The sequence below is a fragment of the Trachinotus anak genome, unplaced genomic scaffold (assembly GCF_046630095.1).
Source record: "Trachinotus anak isolate AG129_WGS33_773 ecotype Australia unplaced genomic scaffold, CSIRO_AGI_Tana_v1 ptg000011l, whole genome shotgun sequence".
Lineage (NCBI taxonomy): Eukaryota > Metazoa > Chordata > Actinopteri > Carangiformes > Carangidae > Trachinotus > Trachinotus anak.
In genome coordinates, this window is record NW_027273862.1 from 29,499,919 (window position 1) to 29,514,571 (window position 14,653).

At 41.4% G+C, this 14,653-nt stretch overlaps 2 protein-coding genes and 1 long non-coding RNA gene across 9 annotated transcripts; 1 reads left to right on the forward strand and 2 right to left on the reverse strand.

Annotated features, from left to right (window-relative positions):
- Positions 1-228: 228 nt before the first annotated feature.
- Positions 229-4,859, reverse strand: tipin (timeless interacting protein). 4 transcript variants are annotated; one of them, XM_071489744.1, is made up of 8 exons: positions 4,706-4,859; positions 3,569-3,710; positions 3,265-3,358; positions 3,031-3,106; positions 2,781-2,903; positions 2,607-2,664; positions 1,865-2,119; positions 229-603 (listed from the first exon to the last, which is right to left on the reverse strand). In XM_071489744.1, exons 2-8 carry the CDS (start codon positions 3,696-3,698, stop codon positions 359-361), a joined length of 981 nt encoding a protein of 326 aa, XP_071345845.1. In that variant the 5' UTR covers positions 3,699-3,710; positions 4,706-4,859; the 3' UTR covers positions 229-358. The 4 variants fall into 4 exon arrangements, with proteins under 4 accessions (XP_071345845.1, XP_071345842.1, XP_071345843.1 ...); XM_071489741.1 differs by having other exon boundaries at positions 1,859-2,119; XM_071489742.1 differs by having other exon boundaries at positions 1,859-2,119; positions 3,569-3,707; positions 4,706-4,806.
- On the forward strand, positions 4,051-7,749 carry LOC139628247 (uncharacterized). Its single transcript, XR_011692728.1, has 3 exons — positions 4,051-4,585; positions 6,079-6,209; positions 7,582-7,749. It is a non-coding gene; the product is annotated as an uncharacterized lncRNA (long non-coding RNA).
- Positions 5,608-14,171, reverse strand: lctla (lactase-like a). Of its 4 annotated transcripts, none has more exons than XM_071489732.1 (15): positions 13,704-14,171; positions 12,980-13,130; positions 12,604-12,764; positions 11,913-12,000; positions 11,467-11,576; positions 11,254-11,382; positions 11,072-11,167; positions 10,436-10,490; positions 10,184-10,345; positions 8,874-9,148; positions 8,414-8,540; positions 8,100-8,299; positions 7,957-8,020; positions 7,757-7,830; positions 5,608-6,190 (listed from the first exon to the last, which is right to left on the reverse strand). In XM_071489732.1, exons 2-14 carry the CDS (start codon positions 13,104-13,106, stop codon positions 7,757-7,759), a joined length of 1,668 nt encoding a protein of 555 aa, XP_071345833.1. In that variant the 5' UTR covers positions 13,107-13,130; positions 13,704-14,171; the 3' UTR covers positions 5,608-6,190. The 4 variants fall into 4 exon arrangements, with proteins under 4 accessions (XP_071345833.1, XP_071345834.1, XP_071345830.1 ...); XM_071489733.1 differs by lacking the exon at positions 13,704-14,171 and adding an exon at positions 13,298-13,680; XM_071489729.1 differs by lacking the exon at positions 7,757-7,830 and having other exon boundaries at positions 13,704-14,169.
- Between the last annotated feature and the right edge of the window lie 482 nt (positions 14,172-14,653).

Below are 14,653 nucleotides of genomic sequence, written 5' to 3' on the forward strand. Positions count from 1 at the left end.
ATACACCTGAAACCTTGTCAGTACAGAGAGCCAGAGTTAGCATTAGCACAACCACTAACACTGTGTCAGCCACTGCCAGTTTCTGCTTTTTTCCCATCTGTGATAGAAAACTGAAAATCTTTGGGATTTGGACATTAAACGATTTTAACTTGGCTTTTAGGAAACTGAGGAACTATTTAATTCCATGTCAACACTGCAACTGCACATTTCAAACCCCACAACAGAAACTGTGGAATCAATGTTTAATTATATATTTCAGATATAAAACACAGTGAACACATCTTTAACATGGATCTTCACCCACAAACCAGCAGCTGCAACACACACACACAAACACACAGTGAGCTGCACATGAACACTAGTCTCCGTCCTCTCGCCTGGCGCTGGGTTGCTGGTCCGGGTCGGGGCCGGTCTCTTCCTCCTCCTCTCGCTGACTGGACTCAGCTGCAGGCTCAGAGTCTTTGTTTGCAGGCCGGTCTGGTTGTTGAGTGCTGCTGCCGACTGGATTCAGGTCTAAATCCTCCACCTCCTCACGTGGATCGTCAGAACTGTTCAGGATACTTGCAGATGTGGGTTCGTCCACAGGCTGAGAGTCTGACAGATCTAAAGAGGATGAGGAGAACCCAGAGACATCAAGATTCAAAAGATTAGACGCAGCACAAGCAGCACCATATTAGGGCTGCATCTAACAATTATTTCAGAATTAATCATTTTGTCTATAAAATGTGAGAAAATTGTAAAAATGAATTTTTAATTACCGTATTTTCCGCACTATAGGGCGCACTGTCAATGAATGGTCTATTTTCGAACTTTTTTCATATATAAAGTGCACCGGACTATAAGGCGCATTAAGTGAAACAAAACAGTCAGATAAGTCAGTCAGACTTTATTGAACGCGTTCACAATAACTCTCAACATTGTTCAAACGTTAATGAGCGTATTCACAATAACTCCCAACCTTGTCCAGTTGTAACACGTAAAAAAAAAACACAGTCTGATACCGCTAAATCAAACGTTAGCGTATTCACAATAACTCCTTATAGGTCCTTATACACACACACTGTAATATTATGGTGAAGCACAGTATGTATTACTCCGCGACGCTCCTGACTACGGTAGCCGTGATGCTGCAAGCGGTGCGACTTTGTAGTTTACCAAAGTCGTACTAAAACATTTTGACAGAGCGCCGTGAGCGCCATGTACCACACAAAATCACTTCGATGTCAGTAAGCACAACCAGAATGAATCCATATATAAGGCGCTCCGGATTATAAGGCGCACTGTCGTTTTTTGAGAAAATTAAAGGCTTTTAAGTGCACCTTATAGTCCGGAAAATACGGTAAGTTAAACTTCCCTTCAACTCAATGTATGAGTCTTGTTTTGTCCAACCATTACTCAAAAAAGTATCAAATCTCATATTTAAGGATATGGAACCAGGAAATATTTGACATTTGCTTAAAAAACAAACTGATTATCAAAATAGGTTGAACTAATAAATTAATCGTTGTAGCTCTACACCTGATTTAACAGGAGCTGTGCTGTGTTCCTAAAATATAAAAAACTATGAAACTATAATTTGACTGATTAGTTGATTGACAGAAAATTAATCAGCAACAATTTTGATTTTTTTAAGCAAATATTTTCTGGTTCAGTTCCTAAAATGTGAAGATTTGCTGCTTTTCTCTTTCGTAATATTGTAAAATAATTTTTTATTGTTTTAAAGACTCAACAATTAAGAAAATAATCAGTACATTCATTGATAATTTAGCTGCAGCCCTAATACACCTGATGATGTGATATTAAGATGATCAGGCTTCATGTTGGTGAATCTGTGTCATGACTGGACTGAGGAGGCAACTCTCACCTGTTTGCTGCTGCTGCTGTCGGGCGAGCCTCCTCTCCAGGGCTCGCTGTCTGTTCAGCTCCATGCGTCTGCGCTGCTCCTCAGTCAGGGAGGGGGCAGCTGGGGAGAGGGCAGCTGGGGAGAGGGCAGCTTGGGCAGCTGGAGCTGGGGTGGAGTGGACTGGGTCTCGTACATCATCAGGGAAGCTCGATCCACTGAAGGGATCAGTGTCTCTGAATAAGTCCAACTGGGGCGCTGCCTCCTCTTCACCTACACCTGAACAAATATTCATGTCAGTGAGTTTAGTGTAAATGTGAACCTTTGATTTTGTGGCCTCACACCTGACGGCAGAAAAATAACATCTGAAAAACATCTGATCACTCTGATATGTTTCACGTTTCACTGGCAGCAAATTAAAACAGCGTCCTGAGACAGACCCCGTTTCTTGTTTGGAGGAGTTTTATCTTGTGTGAATCAAACAACGGAGGGTGTCACATATTGTGCAGATCATACAAACCCTTGAGGCAAATTTGTGATTTGTGAGACTGGGCAACATAAATGAAATTGTCTTGATTTCGACAGAATAAAATGAAGGTACCATCTCAAACATTGGGCCGCTGCAGCGACTCAGTTCATTTTCACCAGCAGTTTGAAAGGTGCTGATTTCCACCTGCACTGTGTCTATGTTTCATGTTTCTGGACACAAATCTCTTGCATCCCTGTCTGAACACAATGACTATTATTAATGTTTTTAATCTCTTACCACCAATAAAATCCTCATCTGTCAGCGGCATGTCCAGTCGTATCCGTTTCAGACAAGTCTGGCAACACACACACAAAAAGGCAAACAATTACTTCCTATGCACTCACTGTAAAAAAAAATAAAATAATCTTTTACACTTCATGAAGATATTCAGCACCAGCGTCCTCCTCCCACCTGCACTTCCTTCTTGTTGCCAAGCTTCTCCACTTTGTCAATAAAGTCTTCAAACTGTAGCTTTGGGTACAACCTGTGGGCCCAGTTCTCCATCTTCTGCATCAGCAGCCGCAGGTCTGCAGCCTGATTGGACAAACACATCATGAGGTTTTGAACCCCACCCTATATGACATGAATAATCCAGCCAACATGAACTGCTCCACAGCTGTTTATTGCGTTTAGCTTTATTCACTGATCTGTCAGTTCTCACCTCATGTCCTTTGCCTCTGAAATGGACATCGTCAAACAGTGTGCGCAGAGCTGGAAGTCCTCTTTCTGAGATTAGCCTGAAAACAAAAAGTGTGAACGTTTTAACTCTGATCGACAATCAAATCTAAATAAAACCTGTATTAATAGAGTCTGTGGCTAACTCTGGTGGCAGTGGAACAAGCTGTGAACAGTAACATCTCAGTGCATAAAGTTGTGACAGTGAACATGTTAACACCTCTGAGAGTCCAGCTTGGGTTGCGGCCTCCTCACTCCTTTCCTTTTAGCAGCAGGGACCTCAGCCAGCTTGGACACGTCGCCCTCCTCCTCCTCTGTACCAACAGCACCACATGACAGCAGGGCAGCTGGTCAACGTCACTACACTACAGAAAACCTCCAGGAAGGCAGATCTCTGGTCTCTCATATCAAGTCAACTCTCTGTAGGTGTTTTTGGTTACAGCTGAGCCAGTGAACTTACTATAAGTGTATAATTCTTTTCAACATCTCAGTAACTGAAATAAAATGTTAAATCGTCTTCTCACCATTTGCAAAAGGGTTTCCCTCCTCTTGTCCTCCCTGGCCCGGGGAGTAAGGTGGTGGGAGGGGAGGGAAAGCCTCATCCTCCTCTATGCCGCCATAGTCAGAGAGGCCATTTTCCACTGGGTCCAGCATGGTGCGTCACTGCTGAGGAGCAAAAGCTGGATCAGTCACAATCAGCTTCTAAAGCAAAGTTGGTATTAAATCTGCATTAGTTTGACTGATACAGTCCAGGTCATGCTCCAACAGATTTTTTTTGTTTTGTTCTTTGGACTCTCCATTCAATTTGAAATAGAATAACAGATGCTACATTAAAGTTCCCAAATCTTAGCTTTCATTTGAGTAGGTTTACATCAATATGATTTGTGTGTGAAATATTGGTCTCTTAACAAATAGTGCTCAAAGTTCAAGGGTTTAAAAGTAACTGGACACCTGGAAACTGAGTGTTTCCTTAGTGGCTGTACGTTAAAATACTTAATTAGGCCTGATCGATGGAGGTCTGGATGGAGAAAACCCATGGAAATCACCATTTTTTTCTAAACAACACAAATGTTCAACAGATCTGAAATGTGTTTTAAATCACTTTAAGGCTTTAACTAGGATGTGCAATAAGCTTTCATGACAATAAGTGTTGCACAAAACCTCAACTTGTTCCTGTAGCTGCAGAAAAAAGAAGCTAAATTCAGCATTGTTTCAAGTTAGGATTATCGGCCCCCGATATCAACTATTGATCCTCTTTAGCTCGTTCACTGTATCGGCTGTGGAAAAGCGGATATCGGTCGCCTGCAGCTTCAGCCCCATGAAGGCGGTAAACTCGACCAACAAGCTGCTGCAGTACAACCTGTCAAAGCTGTTAACGCTGCAGCTTCCCGGCCCGCAGGCAGGCCAGGGAAACGTGGACACCCTGCGTGGGAAACACACTCACGTCTTCTTCTGAACGTTGAGCCGAAACAAGTTTTATTTGTGAGAAACGTTCCAGGCTGTAAGAGCCAAGCTAGCTGCGAGCTGGCTAACACCTGTCGGTAAGCTAACTGCTGTCAGCGTCACGGTGAAACTTCACTCAGACCACAGGTCCACACCGTTATGATGACTTATAAAACACCACGTAGTTATTTAAGTGAAATGCCGCTAAATGATCTTACCAGCTAACGAGCCGTCCAGCGAGCGGAGTGAGCGGACGTGCGGTTAGCAACATTAACTTCCGGTACGGAGGTGGGCATTTCCTTTTTTCAAAATAAAGTCCAACAGGAATAAGCACAAACTATCGCCCGTTAAAATGATGATTAAGGGGAAATACATGTATAAACAAATACAAATCCAGTTTTTATACTTAAAAAGAACAGAAAACAACTCCTGTAGAATCAACAAACTGTTCTTAAAACAGGACAGGTCATGTGCTGTTTTGAAATATGTAACACACCTAAGGTAGCTTTACCAAGGCCAAAGCATCCCACAGGTAGCACAGTATAGTTTGAAAGGTTAAAAACATCACTGATATTAACAGACAAGCAAAACATCGAACTGAGGAGAAAAATGCCGTAAGAGCAGGGCTGTCTGTGGGAATTTTAGTGGCTTTAATTCAGCAGCTACACACACAGTGGGTTTTTAAAGCTGACGCTGGAGGTCAGAATCTCTTAAATTTGACAGTGTCTTGGCCCCAAACTGAATTAAAATCCTTTCCATCACAATTATGTCCTGACAATGAGGAGAGGGCTTTGAGCCTGCATCTAAACCATTCATTTACAGTAAAGACAGGTGAAAATGGAAATATGTAAAACTGAAATTAAAAAATATATAAAAGAAAGTGATATATATATATTTGAAGTTTCTGGCAGTTTCTATCACAATAACAATTATACTGTAGCTGCCTTTACACGCAGTGCTCATATTTCCGGGGCTTTTAATTTGAAGGCTAAAACGCTGTTATGGAAACCTGGTCTCAGTGAATTTTGTCTGACTTGTTGCAGCTTCATATAAATCTACCAACAGCAGCTGGGAAATGTACAAGAGCAAACACTTGCCACACAATGATGACTCAGCCTCCAACTCTTAAAAATGTATTTAATTGAAGTTTAATGATCCACAGAGAGTACAACACTTTGTCTCCATCATTTTCTTTCTTTATTTTACAGCTTGTTGACAATAAACCAGCTCCTCTCTGCAGTTAGGTTGAGTAGCCTATAAAACTTAGCTACATCAAAAACCACACAAGACCAGTTTGTTATAAAATAAAAATAATGATAATAATCATATAGCAAGCTTGAATTGATTCTTCCAGAGTCATGACATGTTCTGGCTGTTTTGACTTTATAATAACAACCTGAAAAAAGAGTGTTTATTCCAAACAGAACAGCAGGACAGTTAAATCAACGAAATGCTCTCGACAGGATGAAGTTTTACAGCAGTGGAGTCACTCTCAGATTCATCTCTTCAGCTTCAAGGCCACTGACGTCTGATAAAAACAGATGATGTGACTGTGTGTGTGTGTGTGTGTGTGTGTGTGTGTGTTTCTCAGAGGCGTCCACGCAGCAGGAACATGAGGAAGACTGCACTGAGGAGGATGCAGAGCGTGCACACAGTGGGAACCACAATCTCTGTTACCATCTCCATGTGGCCTATCAGCGGATCTGAAACATGAACGCAACTGTAAGTAAAGAGCCCCAGGTTTACTCCTCATTATGTGGGTCTCCGTAATTTAATTCAATTGCAAATTAGTTAGAAAATTGCACCACTGAAGAACAGTATGAGCTATGGCAGGTCTTAAAGGAGGTCCTCGTGTGAAAAGCTAGCTTTAAAACCTTCACTGTAAAGCTGCAGACATACATTTCTATTATCTGACAAATATTTTCTTTAATAATCCATTGATTGTTCATTGCACAAAATTTTAGAAAATAGTGAAAATAATAAATCCCAGAATCAACATGTTCTGTCTTTTTTGTCAGACAGATAAAAACCACAATGAGTTTTGTGTCATAGAAAAATGGCAACTACAGTTCACACATAAACGACTGAAACAAGTGAATTTTTTAGGGCATTTCCCCTAAAAAAGATTAAAGCTTATAGTTAAACAATTATCAAACTTGTTACCACTTGATTTTCTGTCAGCTGACTAATCGAGGAGTCTAGAGTGCTGGTTGGTTTCTGCGAGCCTGGAGAAATAATGGAACTGCCCTGTATAATGTGAGTCAGTGGGAGCGTACAGCCCAGGGCCCCCAGGAGATTGATCTTTACACACATGGACCATGAAAACATACAAAAAACCTCTTTTCATTTTTTACCTCTCAGTGTGTTTTTTTGACTTTTGAATAATGAAAAAACTTAAGGGAAAATGTCCTTATGTGTCAGGTTTTCTCCTCCTCAGCCTGGGTGCTGTTTGGAGCCAGAAATATGTTGATATGAGACAGAAACTGGTTTTGTCCTCCTCTAACATGAAGCCTGAAAAGTTAAAAGTATTTTTTATTTGTCAACAAAACCAGTAATGAAGGTTTTCTACTGAGAGGTGTTGTGTGTCTCCAAAGTCTGATATATCTCATTCCTCTGTGCAGCTCCACTGTCCACACTGTTACACTGGGTGACGTGTTCCTCCATCACCATGAACACACACACTGTAGTTTATTCTGACTCAGTCCCACACACACACACACGCACACACACACACACACACACACACACAGACACACACACACACACACACCGTGCTGCTTCCTGCATTACATTTCAAAACATTTAGTTTTGACGCCACATTCTCAGTGGCTAAGAAGCCACACAGTCGCATGTTTCCACAACTACACCTGAGATGTAATAAATCCTGCTGCCCCAAGTTTTCACATCAGCTCCAAATGTGGATTAATCCGCTGCTGAAAATAGTCCCTAAAAAATGCACTAATGCACTTCGTTTCCACTTTTAAGTAACAATATCTAAAAACTACAGTGAGAAGCTCTTAAAGAAATTACTGAGCCTTTATAAAACTGAAACTTTATATTTATGAACTGTTTTTTAAATGATTTACATCTTCAGCAGGAACCAATGAGGTTGGGGTTGAGAGCACAGACAGAGGAGGGAAGCACTGAGCGACGGACTCATATATTGTTGGTTTTGGTCTTTTCAACATGTGAACAACAAGAAGGATTTGAATATTCCCGGACTTATTATTTACAGTTAATCTCACACAGCAACATTTCAGCTCTTATACCTAAACTTCATCATGCACTGGCCAAGCCTTTTGCATTCCTGCATGTTCCTGATTTCCCTGGGATTTTCTTCTAGCTGGGGGGGCAAAACAAAGAAAAACCCTGTTAGAGAGCAGAATAACAAGCTGGAGACAGAATTTTCCTTTGTTTGGCCCCCGCCTAGCTTCTCACAGCCTGCACTTTAATGCTTTATCGTACTAACCTGCAGCCAGGAGCTGGTTACTGGAGGAGCAGGTCTCCACAGCTTTCCTCTTCCAACTCTCCACCTGTAAAGATCCGAGAAAATCACACATGTTCTCCTGCAGAGGGATTTTTAACGTGGAGTGTGTTGCTGCTGGAGTTTACCTCTCTCTGGTTGGGGAAGCCATTAGAGCTGATGATGCGTTTGTAGAACTGGACCGAGGCCTTCGGGTAGCGAGGTTTGTTCTTGTTCCTGAAGTCCACATAGTAGAGGCCGAACCTCTCAGAGTATCCTTCATCCCACTCAAAGTTGTCGAGGAGAGACCAGGCTGTGTAGCCCTTCACGTTCACCCCGTCCTTAATCGCTGGGCAACAAACCAGGGAAGAAAACAAATGTAATCTTCTGTCAGATACAAACCACACAGTACAATCTTTATTTTGTGACGTTGTCTGTGTGTTTAGACGAGTTGTTGTTTCACCTTTGAGCATTTCATTGATGTAGTCTCTGAAGTACTGCATCCTCCAGTCATCACAGAGGTCGGTGCAGAGCATTTTCTCTGACACGCCGTTTTCTGTCACGTAGATCATGGGGTTTCCGTACTGAGTCTATTGGAAAGAGGTCGCATTAAATTCAAGGTAGATGGAACACACACTGATATCATTATGTTCTCAGATTTATTTTTTGCTTTCTTCCTGAAAGTTAGATGAGAAAATCAACACCAATGTTTTTTTCTATTGCTTGAATTCATGGCTCTAGTTTCTGTGGAGCAGCTGTGTTATTTGCCATCTCTTTTGTAATTTGTTTGTGTTGTAATGATGTAATTTACTCCTGGGACAAAACCTCAGTTTTCACAGCAGAAATCTAAAGAGTTTCATTTTATATTTTATAAATCGTTACCAGCAGGAGGTCGGGGTGTTATTCAGATCTGTCTTTTGTACCTTGACAAAGTTCAACATGCGTCTGAAGCCCCACGGAACAGAATAAAGCCATTCAGAGCCCGGATCAGGCCACTGCGGGTCGACCAGCTCTGCGAGGTCACGGTCTGTAAAGTAGCTGTCTCCAAGGCCTGATGGGTAATTCTTCTGTGTGACGTAGCGAGTCGTGAAGTGGCCGAGGCCCAGGAAGTCGCAGGTTCCCTTGATGTAGCTCTTCTCCTGAGGTGAGAAGACGGGCAGCCGTGAAGCCCCCAGGCCCTGCTGGCCACTCTTCCTGCCTAAAGGTCAAAGTTCAAAACACTGTGTAGTGAAACGAAAGCGTCAGCAGACAAGGTGCATTCCAGATGTGATGTTGAGGCTTTTTTATACTGATAATATTAATTCCTACTCGTGACCTCTCTTCACCCACTCATGACCCCTCAGATTTATCTTGCGACCCCTTGAGGGTCCCCATCCCCCTGTGAGGCATCACAGTCCACCTTTACAGCCTCCTTGTGTTTATACTTGCGCTCTTTTGTGGAAGAGCTCAAGTTGAAGTCGTGTGACCGAGGTGTAGTTGGTTTATAGCCTAACATTAGCTTTTACTTCCAGTGGTTGTATTTAGGCTTCAAACATCGTAGTGTTGTTCATTAGTGAAGATTATCCTGCTGAACAAAACCTGTCAGGATCAGAAACCGTTGTTTATCACATTTTATTTTCTGCAGTAAAAAAAAAACACCATGTAAAGATCCCATTGGCTGTTTGTCGAGGGAACCAGGGTGACGCTAACATCAGGGTGAGATTACAAAATTACACCACCCCTGCAGCTCTCTGCTGTTGTTAAGATAAAACTTGTTTGACAAATTAGGGATTGTGTGAAAGTATAAAACTAACTGGGGTGAACTGGCAAATGAACAAGTCCAAACTCATAACTCATAGTTTTTTCTTAACTAAAACATGAATCTATGTTTTACCCAAATTTATTTAGCTATCTAACTTCAATCCGTTTCAAAACTCAGCATCTGTTTCACAGTGTTGGTGAAATTGTACAACAGTTAGTCAAATTTTGAATCAAAATACAGCAGCATGTTTGTCACTGCCAACAAAACAAACCACCTGCCTCCTTCATTATTAAAGTTTGGTTAAGTTTACTTGATGATGGTTTAAATCAATTAGCTTTGACTCATTGGAAGGAAACAGACTGAAAACAGCAGCCTCCACTTTTTATGCCCCTCTATCTGCCCCCTGCCTCCTTCAGATGTTTTGTGGTGCTATATTAATAAAAATAAAACAAATATGATATAAACAGTTGTACATGTGTGACTGTGACGTACCGATGTAGTCTTTCATAACCTGGGGGTAGTCTCCGTTGAAGATGGGCGTAGCAAACCAGCCCATGTAGAACTGGATGTATCTCTCTGCTGCTTCAATGTCCCTCTGGTTGGTGATGTCCACCGGTTCACCCCAGTCAGCTGTTAGTGAGATCCCAACTAGGCCTGAACACACACAACCAGATTATTATGCAGCGTGGTTGACATTTATCTTTGACTTAAGCCACAGGAAAAAAAAAAGGTTTTTGTTTTTACCTTTTTGTTTGCTTCGCCACTGCATGTCGTACGTGTGCCAAACCTTAGCATGTGCCTGTTAAAAGACAGAGGACGTGTCACCGTGATATCTGTTTTTTTAGTTTGGATTATTTGACCTTATGAGAAGGAGAACTTTCAATCACACAAAATGTCGAGGAGGACACAATAACATACAGCAGAGTGAGCAACATCGCACTAAAACCACAGCTGATACCCACATTAAGTCATCAATAAAATCCGTCAACTCAAACATAATCAAAACAATAATTATACAGAATTACATACAAATCACAACTTCAATGATAAGTTCCCACTTCAGATTGCTTGTTTTGCACTGGGAAACCCACAAATATTAAATATTCAGTGATGTAAAACAGAGAAAACCTTCACATTTAAAAGGATGGAAGCAATAAGCTTTGGCATTTTGGTTTGATAAACGACTTAAATTATAAATTAATTAATCAAATCAATATTAAGCAATTGGTTAAATCTTTGTCCAGCAGATGACCAGCCTCTTATCTAAAGCTCCATAACAGATGATAAAGTGGTGAAACTGTTTTGTCCCGTCCACTGATCTGTTACTGATGTCGGCCGTCGTTTGGAGACAGAATAAAACCAACGTCTTTTCAGTCTTACTTTGATGATGTTGTGAGCTGCTTTGTAAGCTCCCGTTCCCTTCAGCTTCAGCCCGGGGGCATGTTCCCCTGTTTCATACCCCTCCACAGCCATCGACTGAAAACAGAAGACAACACCCTCTGATATACAAACACAAACACAACAGAACTGTGAACGCACCCTTTCTCTTCAGCCTGACTCACCCACGGGTTGTTGAACGTGATCCAGTACTTCACTCTGTTCCCAAATCTTTCAAAGCACAAGTTGGCAAAGTCGTTGAAGTAGTTGACCATGCTGATGTTCTGCCAGCCGCCGTATTTCTCCTGTAACACCTGAACAGGTGGAGCGTAAAGCTACATCAGTGTCCTCAGCGAAGCCTCCGATCAGCAAACAGAAAGATTCAGTTCAGTGCTCACCTGAGGTAAGTCCCAGTGGTACAGAGTAACAACAGGTGTGATCTTATTCTCCAGCAGCATGTTGATCAGGTCGTCATAGTATTTGATTCCTTTCTCATTGATGTGGTCGCCTGAAAGAGACGCCCATTAATATCAATGTTTATCTAATGAGATAAATCTTAATTACAGTCAGATTGACAGATGTTAATTATCTCTCATTTTTCAGTGTGTAAGTGAATAATTTAGTCAATAAAATGTTCAAAAGATTATGAAACTGATGACTTCAGATTTAATTTACTGTGTTATAGAACAGAGAGAAGCTGAACAGCCAATCAAAATTGTTCAAAATATTCTGACTGATTCATTAGACAAATTGTTTAAGCATCGATTAACATAGTAAACAATGTTATTTCCCTGCCCTAAAATACTGTGAAATAAATAAATGATAAGATGAGGCATTTGCCTACTTTTCAGTCCGCTTGGTAAAATCCTCGGCCAGGAGATGGAGAAACGATAATGATTCAGCTTCATGTCCTTCATCAAGTTGATGTCGTCCTTTAAAACAAACAGCAGGAAATGTTTTTCAAATCATCATCAGACAAAACAGAAAAACAGTCGTGTCTTAGCTCTGGTTTTTAAAATCATTTACCTGCCAGGCTGCAGGCAAATACAGTAAATCTGCTGTTAATTTGAAAGGAAAATGAAGTGTGTATGTTTTGGTGTCAGTGAGGTAGCTTTGCTTTAACATCTTAAACTCAACACAACCTCATGCTGTTCAAACCCACAAAACTCTACTTTAATGCAATAGTTCATTTTTAGAAATAAGCTTATTGTCAAGTCAGGAGGTTGTTAGCTTAACTTAGCATAAAGACTGGAAGATAAAACCTGTACAGCACATCTACAGCTCTTTGATGAACACTTTTTGTATCTCATTTGTTTTAGCTTCAGAGGTTCCACTACAACAGTAGAACTGTTGGATAAATGTCTCTGCAGCGTAATATTTACTACACCTTGGTCGCCCTGAGAGCTCAACTGAAGAAAATGTCCAAATCCTCGAAGGATATGATGCAGAATACAGCGTAAAACTTTATTTAATTTAGGAATTTATAAATTAATTCAGGAATACACTCTCGAGCTGCGTTTTTTTCTGCATGTCACCTTGAATTTGTGGTATCCTTCACACGAGGAGTCTCCTGTGTCGTTTAAGAGTATTTTTCCTTTTTTGTGGGTGAATGCGTCCCAGATGCTCATTCCTTTGCCGTCTATGTTCCAAGCCCCTTCAGTCTGATAGGCAGAGCTTCCCGCCCCCCAGGAGAAACCTGCAGAGCAACACAAAGTAGACCATCAGACCCCTGCCTGACAAAATATTCCCCCCACAAGGTCAGTTCAGTAGCTTTTCTGGAGCTTTCCATCATATCACAGCCTTATTCATCATCATCTTCCATTAGAGTCTTCTATCATCTGCTGTTCCCAAGGGCAATAATATAAACATCTTCAATTTGTGAGCTGTTTTGTCTTTAATTGTGTGTCCTACCAGTTGGGAAGGTGCCGTAGTAGAAGGATGTTCGGTCATTCTTCGTCCAGTCAAAGTCCTCACTGGCTGAAACACACAGCACCAGTGCAAGCACTTGGCACGTCCTCAGGATGCACTGCTGCAGCATCGTGATCTCTGTCTTCAGTTACACCTGCAGAGAAAACGTTTGGCCAGGTTTGAGCACTGATTTCACACCGCAACAACAGCATGTTGGGATCCTGCTGCATCCCCCGCCAGTCCACCCAGAGCTAGACAAGCTGAGGACAAATCCCACAGTACACAGACATGTTAAAGTGAAGCAAGCATTGAGAAACTCACGCTCAGGTGTCAGGGGTCCACAGGTTTTCAGTAAAACCATCCTAACTCAAACCTCAGGATCATTCGTTAAATATCGACTGAAAAAGCACCCAGTCATCGTCAGACCTCGTGGATAGAGAAGAAGAATCTAGTTTCATTTCAGCCAGCTGTAAGACAGGCTGACACAAAACGCTACCAGAGACAGAAAGTAAGCCAGCTTGTCCAGCACAGTCAGGATGAGAGACATTTCAAGCTGCTTTATATCTTCAGTGGTGTGAAATATAACCAAGATTAAAAAAATAGAAGCGGGTAAAAACTGTAAAGTCCTCCTGCAGGAGCCTGTTGTTTCTCTCCCTACATCTGTCCCTTCGCTCAGTCTCTGTCTCAGCCTGGCCGCCTCACTCAGAACCACATATAGATGTCTGACCTGCTGCATTTGTCTGAGCTGGAAACTGCTCCAAAGTGCAAGAAACGTCCCCAAGCTTCTGGATGTGGTTGATGCTCGCTGGTGTCACCGACTGGTTCGCTGCCAAACTTACAGAAACAAAACAGAGTGAAGCATCCAGGACATTTTCTGCTATTCATCAGCCACATACAGCAACAACCCACCCCCCTCCACACACACACACACACACACACACACACACACGCTGAATACCACTCCATTTGAAGTCAGTGGAGTGTGAGCGTGAATTTGCTGGGGCAAACAGATCTTTTGGAAAAAGGAGGGATTTTGATGCAGTAAGCAAAGTTAATGTTAACGAGCCTGAACCATGAGCAGCTTGGTCTCATTACACTGCTGCTCAGTTTTATACTGTAAAACAGAACAGACATCGTGTGCAGAGTTTATTGTGAATCATTCTATCAATCTGTGGAGTTTATTCTCACTCTGTCCTGTATCTGCTGCTCCACATACACAAGAGCAGGAACACCAGTGTAACATGATGAAATGTGTACGACTTTGTGACGACTTTGTGACGACATTGTGACATTGTGTTAAAATGTTCATTTATTGTTGGTAAACAAAGACTTTTCATGACTTAATTTGATTGTATTATATCGGGAACTGTTTGTCTTTTTGTCCCCAAGAGTGGACAAAATAAATAATAAGAAAAAGAAGATCAATAATAATAATAATAGTAATGATAATAAAAATGTGTTATTTAAAAAAATGAAAACTGATGATAAAATATAGGCTTCACACTGACTCCTTTGGTTTGTCTTCAGTGCAACATTGAGATGAACATTAATTGGCCACTATTTTGATAATCAATCAATCTTTTTTTTTTCCGTCATTTTCCAACCATAAAAAGTTCTCTGATTCCTGCTTGTCACATGGAGGATTTGATGTTTTTTATCATATATGATTGTAAACAG

Coding starts and splice junctions, on each gene's coding strand:
- tipin (XM_071489741.1), bottom strand. CDS start 3,698: ATGCTGGACCCAGTGGAAAATGGCCTCTCTGACTATGGCGGCATAGAG. Junction 3,359..3,568: donor GGGAAACCCTTTTGCAAATG/GTGAGAAGACGA, acceptor CTGTTGGTACAG/AGGAGGAGGAGGGCGACGTG. Junction 2,120..2,606: donor AGATGAGGATTTTATTGGTG/GTAAGAGATTAA, acceptor ATATTTGTTCAG/GTGTAGGTGAAGAGGAGGCA.
- lctla (XM_071489729.1), bottom strand. CDS start 13,106: ATGCTGCAGCAGTGCATCCTGAGGACGTGCCAAGTGCTTGCACTGGTG. Junction 11,383..11,466: donor ACCACTGGGACTTACCTCAG/GTGAGCACTGAA, acceptor CCACCTGTTCAG/GTGTTACAGGAGAAATACGG. Junction 9,149..10,183: donor GGTTATGAAAGACTACATCG/GTACGTCACAGT, acceptor TTTGACCTTTAG/GCAGGAAGAGTGGCCAGCAG.